This window comes from Schistocerca americana, chromosome 2 (assembly GCF_021461395.2).
Source record: "Schistocerca americana isolate TAMUIC-IGC-003095 chromosome 2, iqSchAmer2.1, whole genome shotgun sequence".
Taxonomy (NCBI): Eukaryota; Metazoa; Arthropoda; class Insecta; order Orthoptera; family Acrididae; genus Schistocerca; species Schistocerca americana.
Window position 1 is genome coordinate 662,076,026 of NC_060120.1, and position 22,684 is coordinate 662,098,709.

General features: G+C 39.7%; 1 protein-coding gene across 1 annotated transcript in view; it reads left to right on the top strand.

Annotated features, from left to right (window-relative positions):
• The window catches only part of LOC124594312, an 80,797-nt gene extending 59,019 nt beyond the window's left edge, over window positions 1-21,778 (top strand). The window contains exons 5-6 of the mRNA XM_047132675.1: window positions 16,153-16,337; window positions 19,336-21,778. Of these exons, the coding sequence (XP_046988631.1) occupies window positions 16,153-16,337; window positions 19,336-19,444 (294 nt within the window). The 3' untranslated portion in view covers window positions 19,445-21,778. The remainder of the gene's footprint in view (window positions 1-16,152; window positions 16,338-19,335) is intronic.
• Window positions 21,779-22,684: the final 906 nt, after the last annotated feature.

Consider the following 22,684-nt stretch of genomic DNA (forward strand, 5'->3'; position numbering starts at 1 on the left):
CCTATGCATTTGTCACATGAACCGGGTGGTTAAAAATGAAGTGCACCGACCCACACAGGTCCAGAGTGGGCAGTAATTATCGTACGGCAGCGAAACTTAGTAGATATTCCAATGCACTGTGTGGAACCGATTTACGCTAAAAAAGGAACCTAGTTCCAGTTTTGGCCACCTGGTGCAAATCTGGCACTGTACAGCATCTCATCGACATCTCGGGTTCTCACATTGAGCAAATTCTGCAAGTGGCGGTTTAATAAAATTAACATTATGCACTTCTCATTTCTTTGACTTTTCTGCTCAAGTTCCCTTCCTAATTTCATTACATACAGAAAACCTTTTTATTTGCCTTTCTTGCTTCCACAGCATCAGATTTGCACCTGGTGGCCAAAAATTGAATTAACGTTTTTCCAGTATAAATCGGTTCTGCATTAACGCATTAAAATATCTACACAATTTCGTTGCCGTACCATAATTGCAGCCTACAATGAGCTACAGTGAGTAGCTGTACTTTATTTACAACCACCCAGTATTTCATGTCCACACCACTCTCCTCCACCTCCCTCTCTCATCCTCCTCCCTCTCTCCTCCTCCTCCTCCTCCTCCTCCTCCTCCTCCTCCTCCCCCTCTCCCCCCCTCTCCCCCCCTCTCCCCCCCTCTCCCCCCCTCTCCCCCCCTCTCCCCCACTCTCCCCCACTCTCCCCCCCTCTCCCCCCCTCTCCCCCCCTCTCCCCCCCTCTCCCCCCTCTCCCCCCTCTCCCCCTCTCCCCCCTCTCCCCCCTCTCCCCCCCTCTCCCCCCTCTCCCCCCCTCTCCCCGCCTCTCCCCCCCTCTCCCCCCTCTCCCCCCCTCTCCCCCCCTCTCCCCCCCTCTCCCCCCCTCTCCCCCCTCTCCCCCCCTCTCCCCCCCTCTCCCCCCCTCTCTCCCCCTCTCCCCCCCTCTCCCCCCCTCTCCCCCCTCTCCCCCCCTCTCCCCCCCTCTCCCCCCCTCTCCCCCCCTCTCCCCCCCTCTCCCCCCTCGCAATAGGATGTTAAATTTATCTTGTGTCTCCCATTCTCATGATGAGACAAATTGCACTTAACATTTTGAAGGTATTGAACTCTACGAAATACAGGAATGAAATTCCAGCAGATCATTTTAGAACACCTCCCCCCCTCCCAGCCGACTCTCTCCCATCCCCTTCCCCCCCTCCCCCGCCAGCAAACTCTCTCCCATCCCCATGTGCTAAGATATCTCAATAATTTTATTTTTACATGAAAGCCTTTAACTTAATCTAATTTTCTACATAATTTCCGTCAATGGTGAGGCACTTATCATAACATTGTGCCAGTTTTTAATACCCTATCTGTTCCTGCACTTGAAGAAACACCTGGGCGGTCAGCGTCTTGAATACGATGATGAAGCCAAAACAGTGATGATGCAGTGGTTAACAAGTCAGGCGGCAGACTTCTATGAGGAGGGTATTAAAAAATGGGTACAACGTTATGACAAGTGCCTCAATATTGATGGAAATTATGTAGAAAAGTAGATTAAGGCACAGGCTCTCAAGTAAAAATGAAATTATTGTGATATCTTAGCACATCTTTTTTTAATTTCAAAATCGTACTTACTTAAAAACCATGCCTCGTATAAGGTATTTTCAAATAAGCTAGGTCTGTGACAAAGCAGTATGTAGTATGCTTCATACTTTGTTTAGGAGGCACACGTAAAAGAAATAAAAGAAATGTACTCAAAAAATGCTTTTATTCAGTGCCCTCCATCCTATCGGAAGTAATATAATGTAGTGTACTGCATGATGCCCCACTTCTAACACATTAGAAATGCACTAAAAAGCAATTAAAAATTCAATAAAACTTGAAAAAAAAGTATGATAAAATCTTTGTGGGCACAATAACAATTTATACAAACACTGAACATCGGCATGCAGACCAATAAGCCTGATGAGGTAAAAATGAACAACAAAACAAGCAATCTCAGCAGTTTCATACACAAACAATGTAATTCATCTATTTGCTCTGAAAAGCGATTTGGATTTTATAGCTCAAAGAGAAGTAGTAGAAATGGAAGATACTGCTTCAATTGTAAAATTTTCTATTTTTCAATGCTTAGGCCATGACTAGTTTCGGACTACTGCACGTCCATCATCAGGTGTGATACTGAAAATAAACAGGAGACTAAAGCTAATAATTTTTACGTGCTCTAGTGCACAGGAGAGGAGGAAGTAGTACTGTAAAACATTTTAGAAAACAGCTTTCAGGCTAGGTGGTGTAAAATGTAAGTCCATGTCAAAGCAACACCAGACAATACAATAGATGACTGTTTTGGTAAAGAAGTATGGAATGAACACCAGGATGCTTACATTTTGCACTGTGACCCCCAGTGCCACAACTGAGAGTATACTGTAGGATGCAGTGTACAGACAGCAAGTGCAGAACATGAAGTACCAAACATGAAGGAGAAAGTGTACTGGTAAACTATATTGGCAATAGAACTGCCGTATGTTGATGGGAAGAATAATGCGGGACCAGAAAAGTATTAAAGAGTACAATGTTAAACTGATAACCATTAGCATGTGCTATAATTTTAATAATAGCCAGCTCACACTGGACATCATAAGCAAGTACGTGAGTATCCCCATTAAGGAGGTGATTCCCATCAATAAATCCAACTTACGGCAATACTGTCATGTAGATTCACAAAAAATTACTGAACTCCTTTGTTTGCTTGCAGTTGTTTTGGACCATAACTACTTTGCCTTCAGAGACATGGTATATGGACAAACTGATGATTTAGTTATGGGATCTCCCATTGTTAGTATACTAGCTAACATTTACATCAATAACATTGAACATCAGATTTTTGCAACCCACTCCCAACCCCCTTCATAAGTTAGCATGTTGAAACAGATAAGCCAGTGACATTGTACCTTCGTATAGTGGCACTGATGCCCAGCTGCAATTTTTTCAACAAGATTTTTAACAAAATGTAGCCCAAGATTCAGTGTATGGTAGAATACCACTCTGGCTTTACACCATCGTTTTTGGATTTGGTTATTATGTTACAGGACAGTAAAGTACATTTTAATATATTCAGGGAACTAATAATGACTAGTTCTGTTATTCACTGCTCTTCATTTCATCCAAAGCAGCATCAAATGGCTCCTCTCCATCCAATGCTACTCTGCATGACTAGAGCCTCTTTCTCTAAACAAAACTACCAGCATGAGCTGAACGTGATTAAATTTACAGCACATGGTACTGGCTACTGGCTCAATGTTGTTGATGTTCTTCTCCAGCAGACGCAATTGAAAGTCACATCTAGCAATCAGTACCAGATTACCCTTTCATCTACAAGTAATAATAACCTTAAAAATGTTTTACACAATCCAATACGTAGTTGGTATACTTGATGAGATACTGAAGCACCACAAAACTGGAGAAGACAATCGCTACGTGCAGTCTATTGCATCCAGTATAGTGAGTGTACTTTTGCCTACATAGACCAAACTGACCACTCCTTGGCCGAGCGGTTCTAGGCGCTTCAGTCTGGAACCGCGTGATCGCTACGGTCGCCGGTTCGAATCCTGCCTCGGGCATGGATGTGTGTGCTGTCCTTAGGTTAATTAGGTTTAAGTAGTTCTAAGTCTAGGGGACTGTTGACCTCAGAAGTTAAGTTCCATAGTGCTCAGAGCCATTTTTTTGACCACTCCTTTAGCATATATTTCAGAGAGCATTAGGACCTTGGCAATTCCAAAGCATGCCTCACCAATCTCCTGAAAGACCATAATTATTCCATTTCAGATAGAAACAGACATTGTAGCATTTTACACATACGTATCCAAATCATCTGGATTGTTAACCATAATCTGTCTTGCATTTTGAATGAACAAACTTTGATTAAGCATGCAACCCTGTAGAATAATTTTTTTTAAAATCCGCATCCAACCTCAATGCTTTCCCGTTTTGTTTCTGATTTTGTATGTTATGCATGTGTTCTTCCTATCTGGGTCAATCTTTTCGCAATTCCTTTGGTGGCCCTTAATTAGAGTTAGCTACAAAAGGGTGTATGCCCATTTGCCATAGTGAGGCCTTCAAGGTCCACTCAGTTTACATCTTGCATGGCTGTAAAATTTAGATGCTAGGTTGCAGATAGACACAACAAAAAAGACTGTCGGAAAGTGAGCTTCCCCAGAAATAGACAACTCTCACTCACGCAAATACAATTCGCACACCTATGACCACAGTATCTGGCTGCTGAGGGCAGACTGTGAGCAGCAGTGCATGATGGAGAAGCAACTGGGTGGTGGCGTTGAGGAGGAGGTTGGGGTGGAAAGGGAGAGGGATAGCAGGGTTGCAGTGTATGATGGTGAAGTGCTGCATGTGGGAGAATACAGGGATGGAGGTGGAGGGAGGGTAGGGCAGTGAGATGCAGTCAGGGGGTTAGATGGAGGAGGAGGTATGGGGGGGGGGGGGGGGACAGTGGTAAAAATGAAGTTAAAATACTGTGGGTGAGATGCCACAATAGAGGACTGTGTAGTGCTGGAATGGGAACAGGGAAGGGGCTAGATGAGTAAGGAGAAAGACTAATGGTGCTCGAGGCCAGGAGGGTTATTGGAACATAGGATATACTGCAGGGAACTACTCACCTGTGCAATTCACAAAATCTGGTGTTCGTGGGAAGGATCCAGAATGCACAAGCTGTGAAGCAGTAACTGAAATGAAGAATATCTTGTTAGGTGGCATTCTCAGCAATGGGGCGGTCCCACTTTTTCTTGGCCTTAGTTTGCTGGTGACCATTTGTGCGGACACAGCTTGTTGTTTATCATGCCCATGTAGAATGCAGCACAGTGGTTCCAGCTTAGCTTGTAGATCACACGACTGGTTTCACAGATAGCCCTGCGTTTGATGGGATAGGTGGTGATCATGACCGGAGTAAAGTAGGTGGAAGTGGCAGGATGTATGGAACAGGTCTTGCATTTGTCTATTACAGGGGTATGAGCCATGAGGTAAGGAGTTGGGAGCAGGGATTGTGTAGGGATAGATGAATATGTTGTGTGGGTTCATTGGACGGCTGAATACCATCGTGGGAGCAGGTGGGAAGGATACTGGGCAGGACATTTCTCATTTCAGGGCACAATGAGAGGTAGTTGAAACCATGGCAGAGAATGTTATTCAGTTGTTGCAATCCTTGCTGGTACTGAGGCATGAAGGGACTCCAAAAGCCTTAGCCACACAGACATATCAGTCCTTTCCAAAGGTCTCACCTTTAGCCCCATTCCCAAATTCAGCCACACAGTACTTGTTCCAGACTTTCTCTCCTTCTCCCAGTATCTATAATGGAAGCACTTTTTCACTGCCAACTGTACCAACACACTCAGCCAAAGACCACTGTTGAACCTAGCCTGACTCATTTCAATCCTCCATCCAACTGTGATCCACCTCCACTGCTCCCAAATCATACCCTGTTAACTTTCCAGAATTTCTTAACCTTGAACCTTGCCTCACCATCATTCCTCAAATCCCTCAACATGCAAACTAACCCTACGTCTGCAGAAAGAACCACATTCCACCACCTAAAAACTGATCCAAACCTTATAATCCTAAGTGCTGACAAAGGCTCCATTACTGTTTCAAAACACAAGGATTACCTGGCAGAAGGACTCTGCCATCTGTCAGATTTGTTCTCCTAAAAACCCTGCCAAAGTGACCCCATTCCAGGAATCCAGCATGCTTCCTGAATTCTATGAATCCAACTACCCAGGCTGCCCCATTGTGGTCAATTACTGTGCCCCCCACTGAGAGAATCTCTGCTCTTGTAGACCAGCGCCTTCAGCCTATTACCTCAACCTACCCTCCTACATAAAATATACCAACAATAATTTCCTCCACCAACTCCCCACAGTTCTTGTTCCGATATCACTCAGAACAATGGTCATCATGATTGATTCCGTCTCACTGTACATTAACACCACTTATGCCCATGGCCTTATTGCTATTGAACACTACATTTCCCAGTGCTCAATGATTCCAAACTGAAGTCACCATGACCAACTACATCCTCACCCACAATTACTTCTCCTTTAAAGGCATTACCAGCAGAACAAATCCAGGGAATGGCTACGGGCATCCGCATGGCACCAGCCCGTGCCAACCTGCTCATAGGCAATCTAGAGGAATCCTTCCAAAACATTCCTTCAAACCTAAAAACCTTCTCCTCATTCACTTCACCTGGTCCCACTCAGCCCAGCAAGCTGCCTTCCTCAATGTTGACCTCCACTTCAAAGACGATTATGTCAGTACCTCCATCCATATTGAACCTACCAACCACCAGTAATATCTCCACTTTGACAGCTGCCACCTATTCCATACCAAGAAGTCCCTTCCATACAGTGTAGCTGCTCTTGGCCCTCATATCTGTAGAGACAAGTGGACCCTCTCAAAATATAGTGAGGGTCTCACTGAGCCCTTAACAGGTTGTAATTAGCCTCCCAACCTTGCACAAAAACAGATCTCCTGTGCCTTACCTCTCCAGCCACCCACCACCTCCCAAAGCCCCCCTGTTCAGCCACAGAGGAGTGTTCCCCTCGTGACTCAATACCACCCAGGACTGGAGCAACTGAATCACTTTCTCCACCAGGGTTTTGATTACTTCTCATTATGCCCTGAAATGAGGAATGTCCTACCCACTATCCTTCCCACCCCTCCGACAGTGTTATTCAACTGCCAACCAAACCTACACAATATTCTCATCCATCTCTACACAACCCCTGCTCCCAACACCTTTCTTCTCATGGCTCATATCCCTGTAATAGATCTAGATGCAAGGCCTGTCCCATATATCCTCCCATCACAACCTACTCCATTCTGGTCGCAAGCATCACCAATCCCATCAAAGGCAGAGCTAACTGTGAAACCAGCCATGCTATCTACAAGCTAAGTTGCAACCACTGTGGTGCATTCTACATGAGCGTGACAAACAACAAGCTGTCTGTCCACATGAACAGCAATGAACTGTGGTCAAGAAACAGCTGGACCACCCCACTGCTGAGTACATCACCCAACATGAGTTTCTTCATTTAAAGCTTTACAGCCTGTGCCACTGGATCCTTCCCACGGACACCAGATTTTCTGAACTGCAAAGGTGGGAACTCTCCCTGCAATATATTCTGTGTTTCCATAATCCTCCTGGCCTCACCCTTTATTAGTCATTATCCTGTTCCCATTCCAGCACTACACAGCTCTCTGTTTTTCCAATGCACCGATAGTCTTTTTACTTCTTTCCTTTTCTGCCACCATCCTCCCCACCCCCACTTGCCCTCCATCTAACCTCCTGACTGCATCTAGGTGCTCTACCCTCTGTCCAGCTCCCCCCTGTGCGCTCCCACAAGTAACACTTTGATGTCCTTTCTCCCATCAAAATTTGTCTGTCATTCATGACATAAAATTTAATTGTCTTCTGTAAGCTTTGTTGAGTTACCAGCTATTGATTAGCGATTTCATTACATTGCTGTATTACTCATATTTTCAGTGTGTCCGTCTATTGTTGTTGCTGCTAACTATTAAATGATACAGGGCTTTTTGACAGAGAGGACTTTAAGGTTTAAGCTACCTTCCATTTTAATCAATAGCAAGGTTGTTTTTTTTTTTTTTTTTCACATCGCCTTGTGTGTCCCCAATAAGTTAATGTTTGTGTGTCACCTGTGGAAAAGAAGAAAAATTTGAAAAATTTATTCAGTTTTACAGTTTTATGTATAAGCTTTAAGCTGCTGGCTCCCAGTTACCATTTCTACTGTGGTTGTATACTGCCCATTTCAAAATGTTCCTTTACAACTCATAACTTACTCTTAACACTTTTCATGCACATTTTCTGTAATGTTGTTCCCTTTTACATGTAAATAACTAATTCAAATTATGAACTACTGGGCTTGTTGGTCCTGCATTATTCTTCTCGTAAACAGATGGCAGTTTTCTTGCCAGTCTAGTTTACCAATTTACTTCCTCCTTCATGTTCGGTATTCAGTCGTCTGCACTTGCTGGTAATAGCTAAATCAGTTACATTGTTTAGAACTCTCATTGCATAAACAAAAGCATTTAACTGTGTTACTAAGCAATCCGTGTTGTGATCAGTTCATGGTAAATTTTCATCCATCGTAACTCCAATAATTTTAACTGAGTCCTTAATTATCAGTTCTTTGCCGTTGTGATTAAACTATATTATATTGTGGTAATTAGGTGATCTTTCTGTAATAAGTTATTTTATAATGATACAAGAGAATTTGCCAAAGGGCAGATTTTGATGGTCGTTAACATCTGAGGATAAATATTACGAAAATTGGCAAAACTCATTGCATGTTCATGTATTACTATCATTGTTATCTAATGTAAATGAAGGAGTGATGATAAAAACATAGGATACCCATATTTCATCCAAGAACATGGACATGAGAAGCTTTTACAAAAGCATAGAAGACACAATTATCTCAGTGCTCGATAGTGATTGCTGATTAAAGATTTTTGCCAATATAACTTTGTAGCAGTTACCCACATGTCCTGACGTCACCCTAATGACAGTGTAACTTAGAAAGCCAGTGTGCACTCTTGTGTGAGGCTGCAGGAATAAGTGGCTTGGTTACATATGTCACACTTTTGTTACATCAGGTCTGTGACTGCACCAGATGATACCTTGTCTTTGGGTTTGGTAGTGTTTGGTTGGGTTGGGTTGGGTTGGTTTGGCTGGGTTGGGTTGGTTTGGCTGACAGCTATCTGAAGTAACACTGTTTCTTCACAACTCATAATGAGTCATTGCATGCATTTAATGTGCTGTGAGCATACACCCTTTTGTTAGGTATCAGGGCCATGATGATACAATTACCTCTCAATTGCATTTGATGTACCTCATTTGCCTAAACTGAGTCAGCATATCTAGTGATTTTAAGCTTGGGAAGACGAAAGGAAGTTAGTATTTTCCACCACAGTTCTTGGGACTAAAACTTTCCAGGAACAAGCATTATGTTTTAGAATTATATTGCAGTTTTTGACAATGATCCCAATTACTGATCTATCTATTATTCTTAAGCAACTTTTTGTAGTCTGAACATTTTGGCCATGTGCTGAACACTTTACCCCAAACAAATGATTCCATAGCTAGAGACTGAGAGTACATACAAATAATATATAACTCTGAAGATCTAGGTGTTGTTGCACTCTGGTGGGAGGACATCTGAGAAGCAAACACTGAAGGCAAATGGTGGCAGCTGTAATCTTCCTCACTGAATTGAACATACACTCCTGGCATGGTTAGCTTATTCCTTAATGCCATACATGTAAAATATGTCAGTCATTCACTGAAATGCATATTATGGGGAAATTTAAGTGAGGACCATGTTTTATGCAGAACTCCCCCAAATTATACCTGGTTATAGTCTAGCCACCTTGCTAATCATCTGTTCTTTATTGTGTCCTTGCATGCAATATTACTTGTATACGCATTTATTATCAGTGTAGATGTAACATGGGTATGGATTATTGCATGTCTTCCTCTCAAATAGTAATGAATACCATTAAATACATTTATTATAGGATACAGTGCTATCAGAATACTTTTACTGTATTGTCCTAACATTCCACAAAACAAGTCAGTAAAAACTTCCTACAAGAAGAAATTTGTCAGGTGGCATTAGAGACAGTCACTGTTACATAACATTGTTTAATTTTGACTGTGCCTGATTGCATTCACATTTCTTTTACATACATTAGTTGCAAACGTGCAAAAAAATAAGTTGTAACAAAAGATACAGCCAAAATTTCAGGACACACAGATAAAGAAAATGTGTTGAATGGATGTAGGTCAGGAAACACTTTATTTCCATGTTAGAACTCATATTCACAAGTCCTCACAGCATATTAACCGTGGGAAACATGGAATGGAATGCACCAGCATACCTTGTGACGCACGTTCTTGTATGATCTGTTCAAACTACCCTCCTAATTATGTTTAGTTGCACTGTAAATATTAGGTTTGTTGCTAGTGCTGTGTGTTCCATTTCACAAAAGATAATGTTGAGAAGTGACTCACATAACTTTCCGATTCACATGTAGCATAAATGGTTTAAGTAGTGATAAAGAACTTGGCTGTGACTATTTGTTAGTGTTCATCACAGATTTTGCTTCTGGTGCAGTGAAATGGAGTGTAAACAAATCGAGTTAGCAGATGCTCATTGGATGTGTGGATTACCAAATGGCAATAGCTATGTTGCTCAACGTGTGTATGGGGAGAAATTTCCATAATGATGGTGCTTCTATAGGAAAATGTCGGAAGCAACTGATCATCTTAGGAGCATTTAAACCTGATACTTTTGATCGGGGGAGGCTTAGGACAACAAGGATATCCCGGCTGAAGGAGGAAATGCTTCATGTAGTTGATGATGTCCTTAGTTTCAGCATAAGATATGTAGCTGCAACAAGTGATGGTGACTTCTTGACTGCATTTTACATGACAATCTGCTGAGCCATGTCATTTACAGCATATGCAGATGCTGTCAACAGCTTATTTTCCTGGATGGGTACACTTCTGCATCAGTGTTTTGACTCTTATGTTAGTGCAACTAGCTGTTCACAGATGAAGCATTGTTTCTCTGTGACCAGATTGTTATCATCTATGGGATGATATGAATTTTTATGCAACAGTTGAAATATGTTATCAACAAAGAGTCTCTTTCAATGTTTCAGTCAACATTGGTGATAACTGTTTGCCAGGGCCTAATGTTCTTCCACCTAGGCTCAATAGATAAACTTACAATGATTTCTTAGAGAGTATGCCACAGGTCACTTGATCTACTAGAAGATGTGCCTTTATCAATGTAAGGAAATGCACATTTTAGCATGATAAGCTCCCACTAATTTCACTGTTAATGCCTGTCAGCTTCTAAATATCAGGTGCTGTGAGGAACAGGCAGACTGATTCTTTGCACCCCATATCCTTTGTCAGGACATAAACCCCCAGCACTTTCATTTATGGAACGTTTGAAAGCTCCTTATCAAACCCCAGTACATGATGCAGTAAGTCTTCAAACCTGCATTTTGGAACACTGCAAAACCACAAGCAGTACTCCAGGGATAATTCAGAAGGTCCTTTCAACATTTCATGTAAGAGTGACTTTTCCATGATCAATGGACGAGTGCTTCCCAACCCAAGTCCATATAACATACTTATACTTACTTTTTCTGTGTGGGGATTGTCTCCTGAAAGCAGGACCATGAGTTTTTTTCCCAATTGAAAGCCAGTACTTGAATAGGCCTTCCCTTGTGCCCAGGTTGTATATAGTTCAAGTAATACATATACTTTATCTGTTGTTGTTGTTGTTGTTGTTGTTGTTGTTGTAGTCCTCAGTCCTGAGGCTGGTTTGATGCAGCTCTCCATGCTACTCTATCCTGTGCAAGCTTCTTCATCTCCCAGTACCTACTGCAGCCTACATCCTTCTGAATCTGCTTAGTGTATTCATCTCTTGGTCTCCCTCTACAATTTTTACCCTCCACACTGCCCTCCAATACTAAATTGGTGATCCCTTGATGCCTCAGAACATGTCCTACCAAATGATCCCTTCTTCTAGTCAAGTTGTGCCACAAATTTCTCTCCTCCCCAATTCTATTCAATACCTCCTCATTAGTTATGTGATCTACCCATCTAATCTTCAGCATTCTTCTGTAGTACCACATTTCAAAAGCTTCTATTCTCTTTTTGTCCAAACTATTTATCATCCACGTTTCACTTACATACAAGGCTACACTCCACACAAATACTTTCAGAAATGACTTCCTCACACTTAAAATCTATAATCGATGTTAACAAATTTCTCTTCTTCCGAAACGCTTTCCTTGCCATTGCCAGTTCACATTTTATATCCTCTCTACTTCGACCATCATCAGTTATTTTGCTCCCCAAATAGCAAAACTCCTTTAATATTTTAAGTGTCTCATTTCCTAATCTAATTCCCTCAGCATCACCTGACTTAATTCGATTACATTCCATTATCCTTGTTTTGCTTTTGTTGATGTTCATCTTATATCCTCCTTTCAAGACACTGTCCATTCGTTCAACTGCTCTTCCAAGTCCTTTGCTGTCTCTGACAGAATTACAATGTCATCGGCGAACCTCAAAGTTTTTATTTCTTCTCCATGGATTTTAATACCTACTCCAAATTTTTCTTTTGTTTCCTTCACTGTTTGCTCAATATACAGATTGAAAACATCGGGGATAGGCTACAACCCTGTCTCACTCCCTTCCCAACCACTGCTTCCCTTTCGTGCCCCTCAACTCTTATAACCGCCATCTGGTTTCTGTACAAATTGTAAATAGCCTTTTGCTCCCTGTATTTTACCCCTGCCACCTTCAGAATTTGAAAGATTATTCCAGTCAACATTTTCAAAAGCTTTCTCTGAGTCTACAAATGCTAGAAATGTAGGTTTGCCTTTCCTTAATCTTTCTTCTAAGATAAGTCGTAAGGTCAGTATTGCCTCACGTGTTCCAACATTTCTATGGAATCCAAACTGATCTTCCCCGAGGTCGGCTTCTACCAGTTTTTCTATTAATCTGTAAAGAATTCATGTTAGTATTTTGCAGCTGTGACTTATTAAACTGATAGTTAGGTAATTTTCACATCTGTCAACACCTGCTTTCTTTGGGATGGAATTATTATATTCTTCTTGAAGTCTGAGGGTATTTCGCCTGTCTCATACATCTTTCTCACCAGATGGTAGAGATTTGTCAGGACTGGCTCTCCCAAGGCCATCACTAGTTCTAATGGAATGTTGTCTACTCCTGGGGCCTTGTTTCGACTCGGGTCTTTCAGTGCTCTGTCAAACTCTTCACGCAGTATCTTATCTCCCATTTTGTCTTCATCTACATCCTCTTCCATTTCCATAATATTGTCCTCAAGTACATCGCCCTTGTATAAACCCTCTATATACTCCTTCCACCTTTCTGCCTTCCCTTCTTTGCTTAGAACTGGGTTGCCATCTGAGCTCTTGATATTCATACAAGTGGTTCTCTTCTCTCCAAAGGTCTCTTTAATTTTCCTGTAGGCAGTATCTGTCTTACCCCTAGTGAGACAAGCCTCTACATCCTTACATTTGTCCTCTAGCCATCCCTGCTTAGCCATTTTGCACTTCCTGTCGATCTCATTTTTGAGACGTTTGTATTCCTTTTTGCCTGCTTCATTTACTGCATTTTTATATTGTCTCCTTTCATCAATTAAATTCAATATTTCTTCTGTTACCCAAGGATTTCTATTAGCCCTCGCCTTTTTACCTACTTGATCGTCTGCTGCCTTCACTACTTCATCTCTCATAGCAACCCATTCTTCTTCTACTGTATTTCTTTCCCCCATTCCTGTCAATTGTTCCCTTATGCTCTCCCTGAAACTCTCTACAACCTCTGGTTCTTTCAGTTTATCCAGGTCCCATCTCCTTAGATTCCCACCTTTTTGCAGTTTCTTCAGTTTCAGTCTGCAGTTCATAACCAATAGATTGTGGTCAGAATCCACATCTGCCCCTGGAAATGTCTTACAATTTAAAACCTGGTTCCTAAATCTCTGTCTTACCATTATATAATCTATCTGATACCTTTTAGTATCTCCAGGATTCTTCCGGGTATACAACCTTCTTTTATGATTCTTGAACCAAGTGTTAGCTATGATTAAGTTATGCTCTGTGCAAAATTCTACAAGGCGGCTTCCTCTTTCATTTCTTCCCCCCAATCCATATTCACCTACGATGTTTCCTTCTCTCCCTTTTCCTACTGACGAATTCCAGTCACCCATGACTATTAAATTTTCGTCTCCCTTCACTACCTGAATAATTTCTTTTATCTCGTCATACATTTCATCTATTTCCTCATCATCTGCAGAGATAGTTGGCATATAAACTTGTACTACTGTAGTAGGCATGGGCTTTGTGTCTATCTTGGCCACAATAATGCGTTCACTATGCTGTTTGTAGTAGCTAACCCACACTCCTATTTTTTTTATTCATTATTAAACCTACTCCTGCATTACCCCTATTTGATTTTGTATTTATGACCCTGTAATCACCTGACCAAAAAAAGTCTTGTTCCTCCTGCCACCGAACTTCACTAATTCCCACTATATCTAACTTTAACCTATCCATTTCCCTTTTTTAAATTTTCTAACCTACCTGCCCGATTAAGGGATCTGACATTCCTCGCTCCGAACCGTAGAACGCCAGTTTTCTTTCTCCTGATAACAATGTCCTCTTGAGTAGTCCCAGCCCGGAGATCCGAATGGGGGACTATTTTACCTCCGGAATATTTTACCCAAGAGGACGCCATCATCATTTAATCATACAGTAAAGCTGCATGTCCTCGGGAAAAATTACGGCTGTAGTTTCCCCTTGCTTTCAGCCGTTCGCAGTACCAGCACAGCGAGGCCGTTTTGGTTAATGTTACAAGGCCAGATCAGTCAATCATCCAGACTGTTGCCCCTGAAACTACTGAAAAGGCTGCTGCCCCTCTTCAGGAACCACATGTTTGTCTGGCCTCTCAAGATGCCCCTCCGTTGTGGTTGCACCTACGGTACGGCCATCTGTATCGCTGAGGCACGCAAGCCTCCCCTCCAACGGCAAGGTCCATGGTTCATGGGGGGTTTCTGAATATGACATTATTAAAGTCAACAGAAAGGCATTCAGTTTTAGCAAAACAACTGACATGTCATAGCTGATAGTTACTTTAGAATCTGTCTTGGCATTGAACAGATAACTGTTCCATAGAGGGCGTACATTAGTGCTCATAGCGATGGCTACAATTCTTGCTCATCATGTTTACCATGGGTTAAAAGATGAATATGACATACAAGATGGCGTCAAGTATGCTCAATGTAAATAAACCTCCAATATAAATGCATTGTCATATCATAGGATTTTGCAGGCAGTGACAAAAATTCCGACGGAACCTCACACAGAAACTGTTACTCTAATATTACAATAAAGTGGAATGTCAGTAGTTAAGGTTCATTGCTTGAGATTCGATTCCTACGTGGCATGAATTGCTACAGGTTTTCTACACCGTCTTACACATCATGTTAAAAAATATTTCAGAGGGAATTTTATCACATAGTGGTGTATAGTTGCAGGCAAGGAACCTTTGTTCACTGCTGCCCATAGAGTTGGAGTAGAAGGAGCAAAGTGGTATTAACACTGGACTGTAGACGACTAGAAATTACTTTTCTTTCTAAGGTAGTATGCTCATCATAAGCTGCAGAAAGATTTCTTGGAATACTGCATGCAAGAACTGAAAATCAGAATGACTATACTGACGTGTTGAACATCCCAGTTTGTGCATTTTGCCAGTGATATAAATAAGGGAAGTAATATTAATAGCCCAACAAGTCCTCCTTGGTAAAAATTGAGAATGTGTTGAATGAAGAATACTTAGGAACTATCAGGTGGCTTTAGTGGGCAGCTTAGTATATGGTTTTGAATCCCATTCACAAATCTTTGAGAATGAGAGAAACAGTGTGCTAAATAACAAATGTGGTGTACACACAGTATTGTCAACTTATGTAGTTTATTGTGGTAGGCACGATTGGGCACTGACATTTTCAATGTACAGAACCCTGCAAAGACCACTCCATAGTGATTTCCAGCTGGTAATGAGTTTCATGGAATTATGCTTGGCTTTGAAGAAACTAAAGATGATTTGAACAGCTATCTGAGAAAACCAGTATAAGGAGGTAAAGGGGAAAACCAACAAAGAACTAAAAGCCATGTCACCAGTTGCAATTTTCTAAAGTGATTTTTACTGTCTCTAAAACAAACTTCTTTTTTTAATACCCTGTGCTCACCATTTCCCTCACAAATGGCAGTTAACAGTAATACTAATTTTCTTTATGCTGAAGACTTGTGTATTGTCCCAGAATGTTTGTTATTCCTGTTGTCATATTCATTCTTGTCAGTCACTAAATTATAATAGCTACCTCAGAACTCATCAACCATTTGCAGTAATATGTTTTAAATTTCTTTAGTAAATTGCTGGAATTCACACAAACCTTGTCAATACATTATCAGTATTTTTTAAAATAAGATAAAGGACTAAAAAAGGGAGTATTGTCCTGGTATCAGGTAATATATAAACCAAAAACTATTCCCAGGACCTAAGTGGAGATGCAGTGCCCCTCCAGGAGCTGCCACCAGCCCCTGCTCCTGCCCCAGCTGCCATTTCCCAGTACCAGCCTCTTCTGGTGCGACTGGTGCAGCAACAGCAGCAGCAACAGCAGCAGCAACATCATCATATGCAGACACTGCTGCCCGAGAGGCACCACCAGTATCGATACAGGTGTGTACAGAGAATGCCAGTAATAGTATAGGAGTGTCAGGAATCAGTATGATCTAAGACAGAACCAGATAAATTTGAGAGGTCATTACAAAGTATGTTGGTGAGTAAATCACTAGTTTGGGTCACAACTGGGAAAGATGATGATCTCATAGTTGATTGACTGAGTTCAGGGAACCCAGCTTTAAGGTTATCACCAACTAGACAAATTTGTTGTTGGATGAGTGAGTTTACAACTTTTACAAGCTTTCCTTCCAATATGTTAAAACAGCATTGAATGTCAAGAGATAAATAATTTGTATGTTAAAAATGCAACAATAAAATGGAAGTATTTAAAGCTGTATCAACTAGCTATGGCACAATACTAACAGTTCACTACAGATCATCAGGATAATCATCAAATATTTAAATGACTCTTGATATTATAAATGATGTATGTACAGCAAGATGATTAAATAACAACAACATTGGTGTTTACTGCATTTATATGTATCTGTTTTTGTGACACTGAACTCTGAATGAAACCAGTTTTTGTATATCTTCATTGCAAGAATTTGCGGTGTGTTATGATGCCTACTGAATGAAACTTTCATTCATTCATTTCATTGTCGTATCGTGGAAGTAGTATGCGTCTACAAGAAAGAGACAAGTGTCAAAAAGTTAAAAAAAAAGTAAAATAATGACCACACTCATTTAAAACTTCCTGACAGATTAAAACTGTGTGCCAGACTGACCCTCAAACTTGGGAACTTTGCCTTTCATGGGCCTCTACCCAAGCATGACTCATGACCTATCCTCACAGCTTTACTTCCACCAGTACTTCATCTCCTGTGATGCAAAGTTCATTTTCATTCATCTATACAGGAAGACCAATAGTGAATGACAAATGAAAATTAATATAAAGCTGTCACTGAGACATGTGGTAATGTGAAGACTAGAGTTCTTGAAATGAGACACATTTTCTACACCCACAACATGTTACGAGAGGTCAAGTCATATTTAATACAATAAAAAAAAATCATTACTAGGGATTAAATCATGAACCACTGCATTACTCTGTTCAGACATAACCAATTTAACACTACAAAAATTATACTGGCAATGAAATAGAAATAATTCTTCAGGCTTTCCTGGCTGTTTGTTGGCATCTTAAGGTGTCTGGTGTTCTGCCAGATAGCAGTGTCTTTCATGCACAATATTTCAACCATGTGACTCTTTGCATTCATCAGGTACTACCTGAGACTGCTGGTCAAGTGGAGCAGTTCCAATATTTAGACCTACTGCATTTCCCTTCCACCATTGATTCCAGGCTCTGTCTGCAGTCTGTTCCACTAGAAACATTCTGAGACATTCTGTCTTTGGATCGGTGTGCCTGGCTGAGAGCTGGCATCATCTACTTTTAAATGCACTTCAAATTTACCTGTCTGCCACTCATCACCACCTCCTCTGTGTGCTGCTATTTTTTTTAAGAAAGCTGATTCCTCATTCATACTAAATGTCTGATGTTTATGTTGTATTGGTAGCTTAATATTTACTTGATGACACTGGCATTTTTTCAGAGAAGACAGTTTCCTACATATGTTAATACTGTGTCCTGTTTATGGTATATTACTATACCACTACATCACACAGATTTGCAACAAACATTTATACTTGCCACATAATGAATGGAACTTTATAATCTTTGAATCTAAATATTCATATAATTTGTAGAAAGAGTGGCTAACGAACTGTGTTTTTGATTTTATTTTCAATTGGTAGGGATTCCCAATTTTTTATATCTATTAGATGGGAGCTTATTGAAGATCTTCCCACCATAACTGATAACTCCATCCTGAACCTTACACAGGGAGGCAGAGCCCACATGAAATTTTTTTTTTTTGGCCTGTGTTCTGTTTTTTTTTAGACCACAGTTAACATGAAATTGATTTTTACTGTCATAACCAAAACCACTAACTAAATGTAATGGGAAACTGATAGAAGAATTCAAAGGGCTGTAACAATGCTTCTGCAAAGTGTGCGATTATCAAAATATTCCTATTGCTCACTTTTACTGAATGGACAGTTTATGTACTTTAGGTGTACAGCCCCAGAAGATAATTGTTTTATATACCAAGGATTAAAAATATGCAAAATAATCCAATACTATTATCTAAGTCAACAATAGGAGAGGTGTTTCTACAGACTATACATGCTGAACTGAGCTTCTTGATTAGTTTATTCTTGTGCTGACACAATTTTAACTTGTTATTTAGCTGAACCCCAAGGAATTTACACACAGTATTTCATGTAAAAGAAAAGAGTGCTATGAGCAGGCTGGTTCCTCTAGTTTGCTGCATTTCAGGCAGTTCTGTTGTTTAGCATAATAAATTCGCTACTCTCTCAAATGAATTCATATAGTTATCAGGATGGTCACTGATTCTGATGAGATGCATAAAAAATCATAACCTTTTTATGTTAAATCTTCTTTCTTCATCCATTCCATGTGCACCTTTTATAGCAAAGCTTAGCACCTTCTCAGAACATCAGCTACAGAATTATTGCTAAACTAGTGCACTACACATACTGATATTTATTTATCAATTAACCTTAAACTGTTTTAATATATATAAATCCATGTTAGCCACACTGTATTTTGCAATGTTCTCTTTAGCAGAACACAGTTGTATTGATTTTCAGTTTTACTCAAATGTGTTTCAGAGCTGTGTACCACTGCCAGCAAATTTAATTTATTTGAATCTAGTTCTGGTTGTTAGTGTAATGCTCTGCCTTGGGTGAAGCAGATTATTTTCTTTACACTATGTTATTGGCAACATTTCATAAAACTGTTGTTCACTCATCAACTTGTGTTCAGTCAAGTAATTAATCTTTTTGTTTTTGTGACAATTTTCATGACTGTAGATATTTTCCCTTTTTTCTTTTCTTTCATAGAGACAACTAATCTTCTGTAGATACAAAATATAGTGCTATATTCCATAAAAAATAATCTTATTCATTGCAGGCATAGCAACATGACTGCTGATCCACCTCTTGATACGTCACGTAGTGGAACCCCCTGGTGGCGCAGACGATCTGACTTCAAACAGACAGTAATTGAATCAAGGCATTGATGTATCATCAAGATTGCTCCAGTTTGTGTTCCCAAAGTCAGAAATAATAACAATTATTGCTATTATTATGTTCTTTTTTTTACATTTTGTCTGTCATATGATCTTTTATGTTAAAACAGTGATGAATTTTTGCAAAGCCACACAAATGTTTGCCAGTTTAGCCAGCTGCAGGCATGAAATGTGCTTGTGAAACAGTTCATTCTGTGCTTGTTAGAAAGTGGTATTAGAAAGGAAAACTGTTCCCATTAATTTTTTGTTAAAAAGAGACTGTCTGAAATTGTCCAGCTATTTGGGAGTAGTCTGTATGTTTGAGAGTGTTACAGTTGTTTGTGAGTGGCCCAGTTGTTTGCAGTATGAATGTTGTCTTTTCCCTTATGTTACGTAACAAATAATTCTTGAGTCTGCTGTCAAAGTAATTTTTCTAAGATTTTAGGGCCTTATGTGGACAGAACACCAACAGTCAAAATTACTTCATAGTCACCAAATTATAGTTTCATTTGGCAAAATGTGTAGTAGTTCATATAGTAGTGACTTATTTAAGCTGTGATAGGAAGCTTATAACTGTAATAACTGTAAGATCACATAACACAAAGATGCACAAACCCTCATCAGATTTTTAAAATTTTGTGCCATCTGAATGTGTTGCGGTTTATTAATTTCCCCTTTCTAAGAATATAAATACTGAGAAAGGGTATTCCATTCATCCTTCAAGAATTTTATGGAATTATTTCAGGACTTCATTGCACATCAAAAAATGGAAAACATTATTCCATTTTAAAGACCTGGACTCAAATTTTTCCATAGAGGGACAAGAAAATAATTTGCCTTGGTTAAGGATTGGAACTGTTCAGATAATTGCTAAGAACTGTTGTTTCCTGTATCAGTTTTAAATAATTTGCAGCAAAATGTGCTGTTAATTATTAATCATTGTGACAGATTTTGGTATCACTGATTTTTAACTTACATACCACAAATTTGTTATCATATTTATGTATATGTTATTATAGTTAAATATTTGTCACATGCTGAATATTACTGTTCATTTAGAGATATTTAATGCATTCCCTGCCATGTGTACTCTCCAAATTCAATTAATTTCTGTACTGTGATATATTCAGCATAATTTCATAGTTAATGTAATGTAATAAAATGTAAATATAACTGCATTGTGACTTCTCAGAATGAGGGACGCTCAGCTTTTATGGGACTACATTATTTGTTATGAAATGATCTGCAAAGTATTTATATGTAAAATAAATATATAAAATGAGTTGAAATGTTCCCTAAAGCCGAAGTCCCTTGAGTGAATATTTATACTTTATTTTTTTCTTATCCATAGTCCTAAAATGAGAATGTTCTGTGCTAATCTGTACTTGCTATGATGGTGACCTGAGTGATAATTCATTCTAATAGACATTTAGCAGTAAGACAGAACTTACTACCATCCATCATCAGGCATAATGGAGAACAGTTTTTACCTACAAGTGTGAAGTGAATTTCTGGTGTTAGTGAAGGTGCATTGTAGCAGAATTAAAGGATAATACAAATTTATGAGACAAAGAAAATACCAAGAAATGGATCTAAGCAATAGTTCCAAAAGTAATGAACCAATTGTACTTCTAATTTGAGGTCTTTGTTAATTTGAATGTTCTGACAGAAAAGAATTGCATGGCTCTGCATGTTTAGGAACCTCACTTATTTAGGCAAGAAGGTCACTGCTATAGTATAATCACCATTAAACAGCATTTGAATGTCCAATTACTGTTGTTGAGGTTATTGACATTATTCAAACTTTTTCTTGTACTGGAAAGCCTACATTTTGATACAATTACTATGTTAATGCAATGAAAAATAATGACACTAAAACTACTAGATGTGTGACAATAATGCTGTCCTTAGAGTTAGGAGGTAATGATTTCTGTTACAACCAGACAAGAATCAGTGTGTTTTAATTTGTGAGAAGGCTTGCAGTGTGGTATAAGGATGTATTAGTCAAACCAGTTGTACTGATCATGAAGACAGTTTTCACCAAACATATGACAAAACAAAGTCAGTAAACATTTGTATACATATTTATACTGAAGGTTTACCTCAAGCCTTCACAAATGTATTTATAAAATTTGTGTTATGCTTGAAGACAATACAGATGATATGATTTATTAAAAGAGTAAATTACAAACTGTAGATAACAAATAAACCAAAAAAAGATTGCCTTGTTCCTGTTATATCTTTGTATTTATGTGTAAATGTCAGCCTGATATTGATACAAATGTTTGTTATACCCAGAGAGTGATGACAATCTTTTTTAAATAAATTTGCTTATTAACCACTTTATTTTGTATGGTTTATGCTTTACTGTTACCCTAATTATAAATGAGGAGGTAATATATGGTAAAACATAAAGACAGTTTATTGAAGATTTATACACTTTGACTAGATCACCAGTAACATACAACTTTACAAGATGACAAGGAAAAGCAAACTCAGGGAAAGACATCACTTCACACATCTCTTGTCAGTGCCATTAGGCAATCAGGCACTCTAATGTTTGCCAAAGTAGCTTCCATCTCCTAAAAACCTGTAGAGGCTGTATCTTGGAACACTGGCAAACTGTATCTTGTCTTTCTTCTGCTCTCCCCAAGGACTGTGAGGGAGGCAACCAACTCATGTTTGTAGCAGGCCACTGGAACAGGGACATGGCTGGGAACCTTTCTTGAAGAAATCATGAATGGAAGATGGGGGGTGACCAATTGTGAGCACTTGAACATAAGTAAGCATGTGGGCACTAAGTGACTAAGTGATTATCAATCAACTGATGAACATTGTCCTTCCACTTTCTGGTTCCACAATAGCCTGGAATGCCAGGGATGTCTGGGAACTTTCAATTGATGTTTGTACCCATGCACATCATTGGAAGTGTAGCAGGATGCAGGTCGGAAGCGGTTGTGTCTCAAAGTGCACATGTTGCCAGCTCCAGAGCAGGCAGGGATGTGGCCCCTGGTGGTCATTGCTGTTGTTGTGCAGAAGCCAGTGCCAGTGAGCTGGGTAACCATTCATTTGTTGAATTGTCAATGAAAACAGGTTTAATTCACTCAAGTGAAACAGTGTCATTCATGCCAGCCTTCCAGATGATGATAGTGTTTGTTGCTCTTGATATCACTTTGCAAGGGCCAGAATATGGAGAAAGTAGAGGTGGGCATGCTGCCAGATGCGAGTTCATGTGTTCAGCTCTTTGAAAAT